We start from the raw sequence: 16,847 nt of genomic DNA on the forward strand, positions 1-16,847 counted from the left end.
GGGAAGGTGTCTGCATGTAATTAGGACATCCCTCAATGTCATTCACATACCTTCTTCATAATTTGGGGCATATGTGTGTCCCACCTGGATACACACACACACACACACACACACACACACACATATATATATATATATTTTTTTGAGATGGAGTTTCACTCTTGTTGCCCAAGCTGGAGTGCAATGGGGCGATCTTGGCTCACCGCTACCTCCGCCTCAAGGGTTCAAGCGATTTTCCTGCCTCAGCCTCCCAAGTAGCTGGGATTAGAGGCGCATGCCACCACACCTGGCTCATTTTGTAGCTTTAGTAGAGACGGGGTTTCACCAAGTTGGTCAGGCTGGTCTCAAACTCCTGACCTCAGGTGATCCGCCCACCTCGTCCTCCCAAAGTGCTGGGATTATAGGCATGAGCCACCCCACCTGGCCCGCTTGCTTTGCTTTACTTTTCTCTTTCTTTCTTTCTGTCTTTCCCTCCCTCCCTCCCTCCCTCCCTTCCTTCCTTCCTTTTCTCTTTCTCTTTCTTTCTTTTTTTTTTTTTGATGGAATTTCATACTTGTTACCCAGGCTGGAGTGCAATAGCGCGATTTTGGCTCACTGCAACCTCCAACTCCTGGGTTCAAGTGATTTTCCTGCCTCGGCCTCACGAGTAGCTGGGATTACAGGCACCTGCCGCTGCGCCCAGCTAATTTTTTTTTTTTTTTTTTGTATTTTTAGTAGAGACGGGGTTTCACCATGTTGGTCAGGCTGGTCTTGAACTCCTCACCTCAGGTGATCCACCCACCTCGGCCTCCCAAAGTCCTGGGATTACAGGTGTGAGCTGCTGTGCCTGGCCAATGTTTTTCTAATCAATTATTTTTTTACCAAATTGGTGTCTAAAGGAAATTTTATATGAATATCATATGAAATAGCACGCTATGAAGTCGCAGGTTGAATAGGTTAGTTTTATTTTTTATACACCAACATAACAACCTATCTATTCAAGATAAAGCAAATGTTTTTCCAGGTCTCACTTTAAACTGTCTTATAAGAGTAACAGTGACCCAGGACGCTGGTTTTCAGTTTGCTTTTTTCAGAGGTGCCTCCAGTTCCAGAGGGTACTCAGACCCCCTTTCAACCAGAGAGACTCCCTTTTAATCTAGTTTCTATACTGGAGTTACACATAAGAGTTTACATAACAAAAAACAAATTCCACATCTAAAAATATAATAATCCAAAACTGCTTGCCTAGTCCGACCTGCTCACCGTGCCCCTGAGACATAACTGAGGTTAGGGAGGAGAAGTGGCTGTCTTGGGTCACACAGCCATTAGAAGCAAAGTCCGGCCCATGAACCTCAGTCAGCAGGCCCCCAATTCTCGCCAGAGATAGACAGAAGTTTTCTCCATCCTTTAAAGAGAAACATTCAGCTTATGGCTGGGAGTTGTGGAAGGTCCATAGTGGGGGATGTGGATGGAAAGGGAGGATTGTTGGGGGAATGGTGGGTTGGCAGCACGGGGTCCAGGAGCAGCGCCCAGGCAGAGCTGAAACAGCCCCTTTAAGCACAGCCGACCCTTCCAAAGGCAGAAAGACCATAGCCTGCAGCGTATTTGCTACCATTTTTCCTGTTGCCACCACTGGTGAGGATGCCTTGGGGAGAAGGAGGCCAGGGTCCTCCCCATTAACGCCCCTCAGCATCCTGGAAGTTAAAGAATTATCGCCGCCCCCTGCTTCCCAACACTCCTGCCTTTTCTTCAGTCTCAACACCCTACCACCCCTGCCTCCTACCAGTCTTTGTGTTCTCATTTCTGATTTGGTCTGTGGGACCCTCACCCCTCAGTTGGCTCCTGCTTCCAACTGAGAACACCTAGAAACCGTGGGAGCCCCACAACCACCAAGCCAAGGCATAGTTCTCCCGGGAACAGCTGAACGGGAAAAGTAACCCAGTTCCCTTCACCATCCCAGGGAATCCTCCAAAATGGACTATGCCCTGTTGGCCACTTCAGACCCAGCAGCCCGTCCCCATCCCCACTCAGCCCTGCACAGGGGGTGCCAGGAAGTCCACACCAGGGGACGAGTGGGCATGAGCAGGCTGAGCCAGGGACCCTTCCACTACCCTGGAAACCTGGGTGAGCCTGGAGTCATGCAGGGGACCCAGACCCCTCAGAACATGGCACTTTTCCGTCTCTGTTGAGCGAGCCAGCTGCTGGGATTCATGTCCATCTGCAGCATCTTCATCACCCATTTGTCCCGACGGGCACCTTCAACAAACTCGTTCAGAGACAGCTGGCCTGAGCAAGGGGGAGGAGAGGCGGTCATGCAGAAGAAGGGGAGACCTGAGTCTGGGGGCAGGAGGGGAGACCTCACTCCCAGGATGCGCCTACACCTCTTATGCCAACTATCCTGCAGTCTCAGGCCCCAAGCTTGAGGCTTGTCAGGTGTCTGAATCTCCAGGAGTCTCCTGCCACCTTTAAGGGGCTTTCTAGGCTGGGTGCGGTGGCTCACGTCTGTAATCCCAGCACTCTGGGAGGCCGAGACGGTTGGATCATGAAGTCAGGAGATAGAGACCATCCTGGCTAACACGGTGAAACCCCGTCTCTACTAAAAATACAAATAAATTAGCTGAGCGTGGTGGCGGGCGCCTGTAGTCCCAGCTACTGGGGAAGCTGAGGCAGGTGAATGGCGTAGACCCGGGAGGCGGAGCTTGCAGTGAGCTGAGATGCGGCCACTGCACTCCAGCCTGGGCGACAGAGCGAGACTCCGTCCCAAAAAAAAAAAAAAAAAAAAAAAAAGGTGGAGGGGGCTTTCTTTGCAGATGAATTGATTTTTTGCACACGGTCCCACGGAAATGCTGGGTGGAGCTGAGAGATCTGGAGGGCTCGTGTGTGTATTCCAAGCCAGCTCTCACCCCACACAGTCTTGGGGCTGGGCACTGGGCTACAGGGAGGAGAGCCCAAGCAGCCTGAATGGAGGCCTACCCTATGCCTGCTCTTTTTTTTTTTTTTTTTTTTTTTTTTGAGACGGAGTCTCGCTGTGTCTCCCAGGCTGGAGTGCAGTGGCGTGATCTCGGCTCACTGCAAGCTCCGCCTCCCGGGTTCACGCCATTCTCCCGCCTCAGCCTCCCAAGTAGCTGGGACTACAGGCGCCCGCCACCACGCCCGGCTAGTTTTTTGTATTTTTAGTAGAGACGGGGTTTCACCATGTTAGCCAGGATAGTCTCGATCTCTTGACCTCGTGATCCACCCGCCTCAGCCTCCCAAAGTGCTGGGATTACAGGCTTGAGCCACCGCGCCCGGCCATATGCCTGCTCTTAAACACATTATCCCATTCATTCCTCTCAACCACTATTATTATCCCCATTTTCCAGATGAGGAAATTGAGACCAGGACGAGAAACTCAATATATCACTCCCTGCCTGACTCCAAAGTTCCAATTCTTTCTATTCTGCATACTTGGCCTCCATCGGCAACTCCTATAAGACTTTTAGTCGCTCCTACAAACACGTGCTCATGAGTCCCTTTGTTAGTTCATGTCATCTTCTCCACAGCCTTCTCATAGATGAGGACCCCACTTCTCAGGCAAGTGGAGGGTCTTGCCCAAGGATGTGAGGCCAGAAAGTGGCGGTGATGCAGAGTGGGCAGCACCCCCTACACATCTCTGCCCCTCTTACCATCTCCATTCTCATCCACCAGGAGGAAGATCCTGTCTACGACCTCCTCGGGCGTGAGCAGTTGGCCTTGCTCAGTTTGTAGCTCTCGCCGGCAGGCTTTCTTCAGCTGGTAAATTCCCTGCCAAAGAAAACTCAGTTGCATTGATGGGAGACCTTGCAAGCTCACCCTCACCCCCGTGACCCATATCCCTCAGCGCCACTTCCCCAGTGCTGGCTTCCCAGGCTGTGCGTCTTAGGATCACGTAATCTGGATCCAGATCAAAACTGACCTGTCCTAAGGCGGTGCTCTCAGAATCCCACTGGCCTAATTCCAGCTGAGTTCCCGGCCTCACACCCCACCTGACCCCAACACCATTTGCATTTCCACTGTGAGCCGCAAAGCCCAAATCCAAAACCTCTAATGAGGGAGGTTTAAGTCACCATGAGTCTAAATCGCATTCTACACAGGAAGAAATAGAGATGCAGAGAAGAAAATTCAGTGTATCTATATATGTGTGTGTCTGTACATGTGTAAAACAGAAAGATGGGGATACACATGTTCCCTCCTCATGGACGGGAGGGAAAAACCCAGGTTTCTCCTTTTCCCTGTTTCCTCTCCTGGTGAAACTATGTTTGTGAAAGCATCATGTAGGCCAGGCGCTGTGGCTCACGCCTGTAACCCCAGCACTTTGAGAGGCCAAGGCAGGCCATCATTTGAGGTCAGGAGTTCAAGACCAGCCTGGCCAACATGGTGAAATCCTGTCTCTACTAAAAATACAAAAACTAGCCGGGCACAGTGGTGGGCGCCTGTAATCCCAGCTACTCAGGAGGCTGAGGCAGGAGAATTGCTTGAACCCAGGAGGTAGAGGTTGCAGTAAGCTGAGATTGTGCCACTGAACTCCAGCCTGGGCAACAAAATGAGACTCTGTCTCAAAAAAAAAAAAAAAAGAAAGCACTATGTAAATACGGAAGAGATGGACACATATGACGGTTTTCCTTAGCTCCCAGGCTGGCGCTCCCTGAGGACAGAAGCTGTGTCTTATGCACCTCTACGGCCTCACTGCCCAGCCCAGTGCCCAGCACAAAGTAGGCCTCATCGACGTGTCTTGGGAGACTGAGGGGTTAAATCCAGCTCCAGCACTTTCTAGGTAGACTAATTTGGGCAGATTACAGAATCTCTATGAAGCAACTTCTTGCTGTGTGAAATATGGCGAACGATGGTCTGGCTAACGCAGGGAACACGCCAGAGTCTAGAATGCACTAGGCACTTCTTTTCTTCCTTAATCATTCTTGCTAATAGAGGGTGATTGTTAGTCTTTTAAAAGAAATAACTTCTGATCTTGACTTTTTCTCATGCATTTGTGTTTTCTATTTTATTGATTTCTGCTGTTTATTTTCTTTCTTCTACTATTTTTGGATTTAATTTTATTTATTGATTTGTTTATTTTGAGATGGAGTCTTGCTCTGTCGCCCAGGCTGGAGTGCAGTGGCGCCATCTCGGCTCACTGCAAGCTCCACCTCCCAGGTTCAAGCGATTCTCCTGCCTCAGCCTTCGCAGTAGCTGGAACTACAGGCACCTGCCACCACGCCCGGCTAGTTTTTTGTACTTTTAGTACAGACTGGGTTTCACCATGTTAGCCAGAATGGTCTCGATCTCATGACCTTGTGATCTTCCCGCCTTGGCCTCCCAGGGTGCTGGTATTACAGGTGTGAGCCACCACTGCTCCCGGACAAGGGTTTATTTTACCTTTTTTTTTTAGACAGGTTTTCACTCTGTTGCTCAGGCTGGAGTGCAGTGGCACAATCACAGTTCATTGTAGCCTCGACCTCCCAGGCTCAGGCAATCCTCCCACCTCAGCCTTTGGAGTAGCTGGGACCAGGTGCATACCACCATGCCCAGTTAATTTTTTTTTGTATATTTTGTAGACATGGGGTCTTACTATGTTGCCCAGGCTGATCTTGAACTCCTGGGCTCAAGTGATCCACTCACCTCAGCCTCCTACAGTGCTGGGATTACATGTGTGAGTCCCTCCACCTGGCCTTAATTTACTCTTTATTTTTTCTAATTTCCTGAGATGGCCTCTTAGATCATTGATTTTCTAATATATAAAGTCTTATTTTCTAATATAGTATGCATTTTCTAATTGTTTCCTAATATATATTTTCTTTTTTTTTTGAGACAGGGTCTTACTTTGTTGCCCCAGCTGGAACGCAGTGGCATGATCATAGCTTACTGCAGCCTCCAACTCCTGGCTCAAGCAATCCTCCCAGCTCAGTCTCCTAAGTAGCTAGGACTACAGGCATGTACCTCCAAGCCTGGATAATTTTTAAACTTTTTGTAGAGATGGGGTCTCACTTTGTTTTCCAGGTTGGTCTTGAACTCCTGGGCTCAAGCAATCCTCCCACCTCAGCCTCCCAAAGTACTGAGATTACAGGAATGAGCCACTGCATCCAGCCCCTATTTCCTAATGTATGCATTTTAAGTCTTATTTTCTAATATGTACATTTTAAATCTATAAATTTTTCTGCAGGTTCAGCTTTAGCTGCATTCCACAAGTTGTAGTATATCATGCTTGCGTTATTTTTCAATTTAAGACACGTGTGTGTGTGTGTGTGTGTGTGAGAGAGAGAGAGAGAGAGAGAGAGAAAGGGAAAGTATTTCTTTGATCCACGGAGTATGTGGAAGTCTACTGCCTAATTTCCAAACAGATGGGGATTCTCTAATAATCTTTTTGTGATTGATTTCTAGCTTAATTCCACTAGAAAGTACACACTTAGAACGAGAACACAGGAAACACACTCAGAATGATTTCAAGGCCTCTTCTTCAGTCCCCGCTGGCCACTTGCAGCCAACCCTCAGAGCTCCAGCAGTGCTCAAGTGCCCAGGCTGCTGGCCCATGGGCAGAGACACTAACCTCCACAATGTTGAGTAGCTCCAGGCGGTCGATGCAGCCATTGCCGTCCTTATCATAAATCTTGAAGGTCCACTTCAGCTTGTGCTCCAGGGTGCCTCTCAGCACGAGATTCAGGGCTGCCACGTACTCCAGGAAGTCAATGGTGTTGTCCTGCATTAGATGTGGATGCTGCTGAGGGCACAGCCCACCTCCCCAGATCATATGCCATTCATCCCTGCAAACACAGGGCTTCTCCTCCTCATTTTAATCCATGTGGCCTCTGCATCTTTTTTTTTTTTTTTGAGACGGAGTCTCGCTCTGTCGCCCAGGCTGGAGTGCAATGGCCGGATCTCAGCTCACTGCAAGCTCCGCCTCCCGGGTTTACGCCATTCTCCTGCCTCAGCCTCCCGAGTAGCTGGGACTACATTAGCTGGGACTACACGCGCCTGCCACCTCGCCCGGCTAGTTTTTTTTTGTATTTTTAGTAGAGACGGGGTTTCACCATGTTAGCCAGGATGGTCTTGATCTCCTGACCTCGTGATCTGCCCGTCTCGGCCTCCCAAAGTGCTGGGATTACAGGCTTGAGCCACCGCGCCTGGCCGGCCTCTACATCTTTGCTCAAGCCTTTCTCCACCCTTGGGGTAGAGAACATTCTATTATCTATCTATCTGTCTATTTATCTATCTATATCTATCATCTGTATCACATTATCTATCTCTCTCTCTCTCTCTCTCTCTCTCTCTCTCTCTATCAATCATCTGTCTATTTATTTTTAGAAACAGGGTCTCACTACATTACCCAGGCTGGCCTCAAACTCTTGGGCTCAAGTGATCCTCCCTTCTTGGCCTCCCAAAATGTTTGGATTACAGGCATGAGCCACCACACCCAGCCTAGAGAACATTCTCTCTTCTCATTTTCTATGATCACCCAAGCCTACCCATCCTTCAAGGCTGAGCTCAACGGTCTCCTCCTCCAGGAAGCCTTCGTTCTCTGATCTATTCAGCCATAGTGCTCTCTCCCTCCCCATTCTAACATCCTCAGCATCTACTGCTTATTCTACACAGCTTGAGACTTTCTCTGGCATTGTCACTTAACTGTTTCCTAAATATGTCTCGTTCTCTAACCACGTTATATGCTCCTGGGGAAAAGAGAGGGGTTGACATTGCTTGGGTTTCTCCTCCGTGCCTAGCACAGTGCCACTTACGGCCAGAGTTGGAAGCCAATAGATATTCATGAATCAATTAGTCAATGATGGACTTGATCTGAATTTGGGACTAAGACAGTTTTGAAGGAGATTAGAAAGCAGAGCCCATGTTGAAATTTTCCTCTGCATTCTCATTCACCCCAGGTCAGAGAGAGGCAGACGGGCAGTGTCTCCAGCCCTACCCACTTCTAAGTTCTGGCGTACATTACACCGAACAACAGGCCTGTGACTCCAGCCCATCCAGGAAGGGTGGGGGAGCACAGAGCTCAGATGCTAACTGGGCAGAGAAAGGGAGAGAGGCACAGTCTACTTCTAAGGTGACTCTCACCAAGAAACAACAGAAACTTCTTGTAACAGAAATGCGGCAGCAATAACGATTTCTTTTTTTTTTTTTTTTTTTTTTTTTTTTTTTTTTTTTTTAGACGGAGTCTCACGCTGTTGCCCAGGCTGGAGTGCAGTGGCGTGATCTCGGCTCACTGCAAGCTCCGCCTCCCGGGTTCCCGCCATTCTCCTGCCTCAGCCTCCTGAGTAGCTGGGACTACAGGCGCCCGCCACCGCGCCCGGCTGATTTTTTGTATTTTTAGTAGAGACGGGGTTTCACTGTGGTCTCGATCTCCTGACCTTGTGATCCGCCCGCCTCGGCCTCCCAAAGTGCTGGGATTACAGGCTTGAGCCACCGCGCCCGGCCAGCAATAACGATTTCTAAAGCCGTAAACAAGAAAGAGGATATATTCTTGCTTTCTTCTCCAAATGTGTTTGGGGTGACAGGCTGCTGCTGCTGCTGCTGCTGGTGGCTGCAGTGGGTTAGCTGTGCCAGTGTCTCACTTACAGGTGCTCACTTATTCCAGGGTTGGGACCTCCACTCTCCAAACAAAAAAATCTGAGCCATCAGATCCCCCAGGAGTGCCTGTCATTCACATGACTTTGTTATCAGAAATGACACCAATGGCCCAGAGCAGAGTACTTCTGTCCCACTGGGTCAGGACACTCAGGAGCCCCAGCCCCAAATCAAGGGGTGCCTGGGTGAATAAGGTTTGAGCAACAGGAGAAATGGCAGAAAATGAGGGAAACAGCAAGAAGCCTAAGGAAAAGCTAAGAAGAAAACAAAATGAGCTTACCTTAGTACCTGAAGTGTTCTATTCATATCTTTTATATAATTCCTATAAATATATGGTCTCTGTACTCCCCGTCATATACTTACCTAATTGAGGTCAGATTATATTTATAATTTTGTTTCCTTCATTTTCATGTAACGTTTTCTCATGTCTTTAAAAATTATTTAAAATGTCAACTTCCATTTTTTTTTTTGGTGGGGAGGCGGTACTGAACGTTCCCTTTGTTGAACATATTTCTAATATTTTCCATTACACAATGAACATTTTTTTCGCATGTATACCTTTTCTTACATCTCTGGTATTTTTTTTTTAGGGTAGACACTTGGCAGTGGTTGTCAGTTCTTTAAAAGGCTATTTTCTTGAGTCGTTGTTATTTATTAAGCTTACCACAAAGCAAACTTGCGTTTCTTATTTAATGAGGCTAAGTTATTATCCCCATTTTATGGATGAGGAGTCTGGGACCCAGAGGTTCCCAGGCCACCCAGCCAGCAAGTGGCAGAGCTTTTCCAGGCACACATCTCCTCCAGTTCATCAAGTCGGAAAAACTTGCAGTCTCCACTTAAGATCTATTTCTGTCCAGCAAATGAGCTTAGTTCTTGGGGATGCCAAGAGAAGGAAAACAAAAACAAAAAACCTGAAACCACCACAAATCCCCACGCTCTAGATCTCCAGTCTTCCTCATTCTTTGTCCCAAAACTTCTGTTCCTACAACATCCTCTCAACATGATTCAGTTTCCATGACTCCTTGCCTTATATGAGACATAGTCCAGAGTGATCTCTAGACAAGTGATCTCATCTGAGAGGTTACTGGAAACTCCAGGACCATTTCTGGGAAACTTCCAGCTGGGACTAATCTCATCTGCTGTGCATGGGACCTTGTCAGCTCCAATTACCCACAGAGGCCTGAGAGTGATGGAAATGGCTCTGTCTACTCAGGAATAGGATGGGCGTGTCACCGGCTCTGTGGGATTATCTGCCCTGTTTCTCCTTGAATTGGCCACATTTGTGCACAGCCCTGACCCCAATGCATCTTATACTAGAATCCCAAATGACATTTGATCTTGACCCTCCCCTTTCTTCCATTCTAGGCAGTCATAGGGCAACCACCAGAGTTGCAAGGGAGAGTGGCGGAGATGAGGTGTTCCTACCCCTTTGTCTCCACCAAACCAGTTTCCATCACCTCAGATTTTCACATGTGAACCAGATCCATAAACTCTTTTGATTTGATTTGCTTTAGAAATCTCAGACCGATTGTTCAGAAATGACACTCCTCGATATAAAGGGGAATGGAGTCAGGTGTAGGTTTGGAGACAAAGACTAAGTGGGAAAGAAGACTCAGTCCCTGAGAGAGGAACTTACAAACACGTTCTAGGGAGGCTCTTCCTTACAGTGGAACGCCAACTAGTAAATAGAGAAGGGGTGGTGGGGTTAGAAAATTATCAACAGATGCCAAAGCCAGTAGAAAATTTGACTGAACAATAGGATATTTACTTAGTCTTAAGGTATATCCCTACGAGATGCTTATTAATTACAAAGAAAAAAAAATAGTAACTTTACAGTGTTGAAACATGGCAGATACCACCTTAACCAAGTGATCAAAGTTAACTGTACCAGTGACGGGACAAACTGACATCTTATGCCTGATGATATGATGCACCGAGGACACAACAGCACATCAGTGGCAATTCTGCCAATTCAGGCAAACACCAATTGTGGGGTGTCCTACCACATAATTCAGCCAGGCATGGAGGTGCGCAGTCTTCAAAAATGTCACAGCCAAATAAAAAAGAAAAGCTGAGATTAAAGGTTCCAAGTTAAAGAAGACTAAGGAGGATACAACAAGGAAATGCAATGTGTGATCACACCACCACCACCACCACCACAACAACAAACAAACAAAGAAAAAGGAAGGCCGGGTGCAGTGGCTCATGCCTGTAATCCCAACACTTTGGGAGACTGAGGCTGGCGGATCATGAAGTCAAGAGATGGAGACCATCCTGGCTAACATGGTGAAAACCCCTCTCTACTAAAAATACAAAAATTAGCTGGGCATGGTGGCACTCGCCTGTAGTTCCAGCTCCTGGGGAGGCTGAGGCAGGAGAATCGCTTGAACCTGGGAGGTGGAGGTTGCAGTGAGCTGAGATCACACCCCTGCACTCTATCTCAAAAAAAAAAAAAAAAAAAAAAAAAAAAAAAAAGAAAAGAAAAAGGAAAAAAGAAAGAAAGCTGACCAGATGCAGTGGCTCATGCCTGTAATCCCAGCACTCTGGGAGGCCGAGGTGGGCGGATCACTTCAGGTCAGGAGTTCGACACCAGCCTGGTTAACGTGTGAAATCCTGTTTCTACTAAAAATACAAAAATTAGCCAGGCATGGGGGTGCGCACCTATAATCCTAGCTACTCGGGAGGATGAGGCACGAGAATCGCTTGAATCCGGGAGGTGGAGATTGCAGTGAGCTGAGATCGTGCCACTGGACTTCAGCCTGGGCAACATGGCAAGACTCTGTCTCTACCAAAATAAATAAGTAAATAATACAAAAATTAGCAGGCATGGTGGTGCACATCTGTAATCCCAGCTACTTGAGAGGTTGAGGTGGGAGGATCCCTTGAGCCTTGGAAATCAGAGGCTGCAAAGAGCTGAGATCATGCCACTGTACTATAGCCTGGGTGACAGAGTGAGACCCTGTCTCAAAAACCAAAAAGAAAAAGAAAATACACACTGAACTACTTAGGGATAAATAGGCATGATATCTGTAACTTTCTCTTAAAAAAAGTATATGTATATATTCTGTATATGTATAAATTATGTATCATGTATATGTATATATACTTATAGGATACATTATATATATGTATGTATACAGAGAGAGGCAGAATGATAAAGTAAATGAGATAAAATGTAAATAACTGGGGAAATTTGGATAAATTGCATATGGGAGTTACTTGTATCATTCTTGTAACTTTTCTGTAAATTTAGAATCATAGCAAAATTAAGAAATTATCCAAAAAGGAAAAAACATTGATGAACATGATATGCCGATTTATAAGAAGAGATGAGGCATAAGGAGTACAACAATATGCCTAGGGGCTTAATCAGCCCTTTTCGATCTTGAATCATGATTGTATTGATTTTTAGATGAATCTGGGGAAGATTGATGGACTTAAATGAGTCTTATTATTTATGACCTGATATATTTGTTTACTTTTCTTAAGACATTTAAAAAAATCATCAATTATTTTAAAAACTCATCTTCTCTCTTTAAAAAATCTGCCTTCTAAGCAGGAGCACTTAAGACCTTGGGCAAATGGATTCATTTCCTTTTGCCCAGCTTTCTCATCATTTAATCTGGAATAACAAAAGTCTGCCCCTCCCACCCAGGGTTGCTGCTGACTCAGAGGAGACCGAGGAGAGGGGGAGTGCTAAGAAGCCCAAAACTGGCTCTGTGCCCTGTGGGGTGGTCGATGGGGTTCATCTCTGAGGAGGTTCTGTTGAATTGAAGATGCTGACCTCACCATCCTGTCCTGGGACAGGCACTGTGGGGATGTGCACTGACTGGTACCAGCGGCAGGATGAGACCTGAAGTGGCATTCCCAGTGATTCAGCTTAGAAAGCTAAATTCTCCATGCACTGAGAAGTGGAGTACTGATGCTTTCTCCAGATTAAATAGGTATTTGAGGCAAATCCAGTGGTTTGCAGGATTGCCAGGGCACTGAACTAGATAACCTTAAATAATCAAGGGGTTTTTAAACTGAATTGAAATTTAAAATTCAATCCCCAGGTGCATTTACAAGATGTGTTATCTTCTTAGCAACTGGTGACATTGGGGGGCTTAGAGAAACTCTGGTCTGAATGATTTCATGAAACCTTCCTGGACTTTAAGAGCTGAAAGGGGCTTTTGCAGTCATCCTCCCAGTCTCCCAATCCATGCAGGAGCCTCCTCCGGCATTCTTGACAGGGAGAATCTGACCAGTCTCAGTTCGAAGAACCCCAACAAGAGGGAGCTCATAGCTCATGCTAAGATACCTCATCCCATTTGGAACATCTCTTTGGCTCCTAGTGTTTAGAGTGACAGGGTCTCTGGCAGATGTGAAAACCCAGTCATTGGCTGCAGAGTCTTGGCCAAAAGTACACAAAGAGAGGACCTGGACTGTCTGCCAGTCCCCCTTCAGCTCTCAAGAAGAGGACACAGGGAGCATCAGCCGACAGCTGAGAGATAGAAGGAGGGAAGGAGAGACAGATAAGATGGAAAGGGACAAAAGAGAAGAGACAGAAGGGTTTGGGGAGTGACACAGAAAAGGTAACGAGAGATGGAGTGGAAAGAAGAGTAGAGAAAGAGCCGGAGTGGGGAACTGGGAGCGCTCCCTGAGGACACTCGTGGAGGAAGGCGCCAGGTGGACTGGCCACCGTTCCTTCCCTTCAGGGTGCCTTACCCCATTCTTGTCGAAGGCTCGGAACATGCCCTCTACGTACTGGGAGGCCTCCTCATCGTCTGTGACCTTGAAGAAGCGTTTAAACTCATGCATAAAGAGTGTGCCGCTGGGGCACTCCATCACGAACTTCTTGTACCACTCCTGGAGCTCTGCCACATCTATCTCGCCAGCTGCCTCTGCCTCCTCCCAGCTAAACTCCTGCCCCATGCTGGCCCTGAGGAGCGTCAGGGAGCAAGGGTCTGTGTCTCCTCCCTGGCTTCTGCTGATGGATCTCTCCAGCTAGGGCCCTCTTCCTCCCTTTCCAGGAGGCCTGATCAGCCTCTCCATCATCTCCTGGGTGACTGAACATGATCGTCAGTGCAGGGGGCAGGTGGCAAGGGAGGTGGGCCCAGGTCAGCTAAGCCGTCCTAAGACTATTAGATTCCCCGGGCAGCCGGGCGCAGTGGCTCATGCCTGTAATCCCAGCACTTTGGGAGGCTAAGGTGGGTGGATCACGAGATCAGGAGTGCGAGACCAGCCTGGCCAACATGGTGAAACCCTGTCTCTACTAAAAATACTAAAAAATTAGCTGGGTGTGGTGGCGGCCACCTGTAATCCCAGCTACTCAGGAGGCTGAGGCAGCAGAATCGCTCGAACCCAGGAGGCGGAGGTTACAGTGAGCCGAGATTGCGCCACTGCACTCCAGCCTGGGGGACAGAGTAAGACTCCATCTAAGAAAAAAAAAGGAGATTCCCCTGGAAGTTCTGACCTCCAGTCTAAGCTCCTCCAGTCTCACCCCCTCCCTTAGCCTTATTAACAAAGCAACCAAGCTGGCCCAGGCAGACTCTGAAGAGGTAGAAGGGGAAGAAATTGAGAGGTAAGCAGAGGGACGCAGAGTGAAGAAAGAGTCGGGGTGCCAGGCTGGGATCCTCCCATCTCACTCACTCCATGTCTCTTTAGCTGGGCCCCACATTGCTCCAGGGAGGCCCATCTTGGAGACAGGAGACTCAAGCCCAGAGAGGAAGTGACATCAAGTCCTAATCTGTAAAACAGAATCCGCTGGTGATCTGAGACTCGCCCCTCAGATGGTCTAGTGAAAAGAGGCAGAATCGATGATGGGAAGGGCTCTAGGTGAGCAACTCTCTTTCCAGGCTAACTCAGTTCCTGACACAGGATCTGAAGCTCCTTTCCAGATCACACCTTTGATCTTGGGAGCTTTTCACTTTCTGATTAAAAATACAAATACCTCCCTCCAACCCTTCACCCAAGACCTAGGGGTAGTGCTTTTTTCACATTTCCTCCAAAATACTAACATGTGAGAAGGATCTGGGAGCATGGCCTAAAATATCTTTGAAGGCTCTTACTTTTACATTAAAGGCCATGTAAATTTGCTTTTGAACAATTACATATTCATGCTTATTTTAATGTAACATAAAAATGACACCTCCAAGAAATCAAAAGACCTGGGATACACGTTTTTCTTTTTTTTTGCTTTTTTAAAAAAATATATATATTTTTTGAGGCAGGGTCTCACTCTGTCGCCCAGGCTGGAGTGCAGTGACGCGATCTTGGCTCACTGCAAGCTCCACCTCCACGTTCAAGTGATTCTCATGCCTCAGCCTCCCGAGCAGCTGGGATTACAGGTGCCCACCACAACACCCAGGGTTTTTAAAAATTTTTTCTTTTTTTTATTATACTTTAAGTTCTAGGGTACATGTGCATAACATGCAGGTTTGTTACATAGGTATACATGTGCCATGTCGGTTTGTTGCACCCAACGCCCAGCTAATTTTTGCATTTTTTTTTTTTTTTTTTTTTTTTGAGACGGAGTCTCGCTCTGTAGCCCGGGCTGGAGTGCAGTGGCCGGATCTCAGCTCACTGCAAGCTCCGCCTCCCAGGTTTAGGCCATTCTCCTGCCTCAGCCTCCCGAGTAGCTGGGACTACAGGCGCCCGCCACCTCGCCTGGCTAGTTTTTTGTATTTTTTAGTAGAGACGGGGTTTCACGGTGTTCGCCAGGATGGTCTCGATCTCCTGACCTCGTGATCCGCCCGTCTCGGCCTCCCAAAGTGCTGGGATTACAGGCTTGAGCCACCGCGCCCGGCCTAATTTTTGCATTTTTAGTAGAGATGGGGTTTCACCATGTTGGCCAGGCTGGTCTGAAACTCTTGACCTCAAGTGATCCACCCGCCTTGGTCTCCCAAAGTGCTGGGATTATAGGCGTGAGCCACTGCGCCCAGCGACACTCATTTTTCTAGAAGACTTCAGAGGCAGCATTTCCAGTGAATCTGTCCTTAACCTACCCGTCCCTCACTGGGTGTTCAGCCTGAATTGTTTTGCACATCTCCAGGCCTGACCTCCTCTCTCACTGTTCTCTGCCTCCAGACGTCACTGAGCTCTGAAAGCTCTTTTAACTTTCTTGCTATTCCTGAAGGAGAAATGTGATTTCTTCTGTCATCCTTTCAAGTGGTGGTGGGTTTTTCTCCCCCACACACCTCAAGGTCTAGATAACAGGGCTAGTGTCCTCCTCTCTTCTCACTCTTGCCTCCAAATGGTCTTTTATTGTTTTTTCCCTAGAAAAGGCCAGTCCCTTTGAAGCCACATCTGACTCCTTGCCACTATTTACTTCCCTCCTTGCTGTAATTCACTGTTGACTTCCCTGCTTGTCTCAAAGCATCATGTCAGTCATTTCAGTGACTCTGACATCCAAGTGGATAAACAGCCCATCCCACACACTGGCCTCAAAGGTCCTTGATCTCTCTTTTTTTTTGAGACAGAGCTTTTGCTCTTTTCACCCAGGCTGGAGTACAATGGCGTGACCTCGGCTCATTGCAACCTCCGCCTCCTGGGTTCAAGCGATTCTCCTGCCTCAGCCCTCCTAGTAACTGGGATTACGGGTACGCGCCACCACGCCTGGACAATTTTTGTATTTTTAGTAGAGACGGGGTTTCACCATGTTGACCAGGCTGGTCTCGAACTCCTGACCTCAGATGATCTGCTTGCCTTGGTCTCCCAAAGTGCTGGGATTACAGGCATGAGCCACTGCGCCCAGCCCCAGTGAGAGTATGTGTGGGGGTCGCACTGCCCTCTTACTCTCTAATTGCTGGCAACCTGGCATGGTCCCACATGTGTGAGTCACCGTGTTTGGCCTGGTCCTTGGTCTTTTAGTTCCAAAGAGCTTTTCTTCCACCTTACCTAGGACTTTCATTCACTTGTGGTCCCTGAGCCACAAGTGCAGCATCTGGGAGCTTGTTAGAAATGCAAAGTCTTAGGCCCCACCTCAGACCTACTGAATCAGGAACTGTGGGTTGGGGCCAGGAGTCTGTGTTTTAACAAGCCCCTCCAGGTGCTTCCAATGCATACTGAAGTTTGAGGATCACCACCCTAGGCCTTGCTGTCACCAATCTCTACTACCTCTGAAACATTCAAATGCTGCCTTCTCTTATCAGCACCCCACCCCTTCCATCTGTTACTCTAATACCTTCACTCCAATAATTCACTAATCTCATTGTGACTTCCAACCTGCTGATCCGTTTTTAACATCTGTCATCTTGCTCATCTCCTCACTCTCCTCCTTATCCTCATTCCATGGCCCAGCATTCTGT

The 16,847-nt window shown here is 47.8% G+C and overlaps 1 protein-coding gene across 1 annotated transcript; it reads right to left on the reverse strand.

Moving 5' to 3' along the window:
- Positions 1-923: 923 nt before the first annotated feature.
- Positions 924-13,562, reverse strand: GUCA1B (guanylate cyclase activator 1B). The gene is made up of 4 exons (XM_050789521.1): positions 13,267-13,562; positions 6,539-6,688; positions 3,645-3,762; positions 924-2,265 (listed from the first exon to the last, which is right to left on the reverse strand). The coding sequence occupies exons 1-4, from the start codon at positions 13,471-13,473 to the stop codon at positions 2,138-2,140; spliced, it is 603 nt and encodes a 200-aa protein (XP_050645478.1). The 5' UTR covers positions 13,474-13,562; the 3' UTR covers positions 924-2,137.
- Positions 13,563-16,847: the final 3,285 nt, after the last annotated feature.

Source organism: Macaca thibetana, chromosome 4 (genome assembly GCF_024542745.1).
Source record: "Macaca thibetana thibetana isolate TM-01 chromosome 4, ASM2454274v1, whole genome shotgun sequence".
Lineage (NCBI taxonomy): Eukaryota > Metazoa > Chordata > Mammalia > Primates > Cercopithecidae > Macaca > Macaca thibetana.

Excerpts from the sequence above, each read along its gene's own strand:
- GUCA1B (XM_050789521.1), bottom strand. The coding sequence starts at position 13,473 with ATGGGGCAGGAGTTTAGCTGGGAGGAGGCAGAGGCAGCTGGCGAGATA. Across the intron at positions 3,763-6,538 it reads AGCTACTCAACATTGTGGAG|GGAATTTACCAGCTGAAGAA; the intron begins GTTAGTGTCTCT and ends TTTCTTTGGCAG. Across the intron at positions 2,266-3,644 it reads GGTGGATGAGAATGGAGATG|GCCAGCTGTCTCTGAACGAG; the intron begins GTAAGAGGGGCA and ends CCCCTTGCTCAG.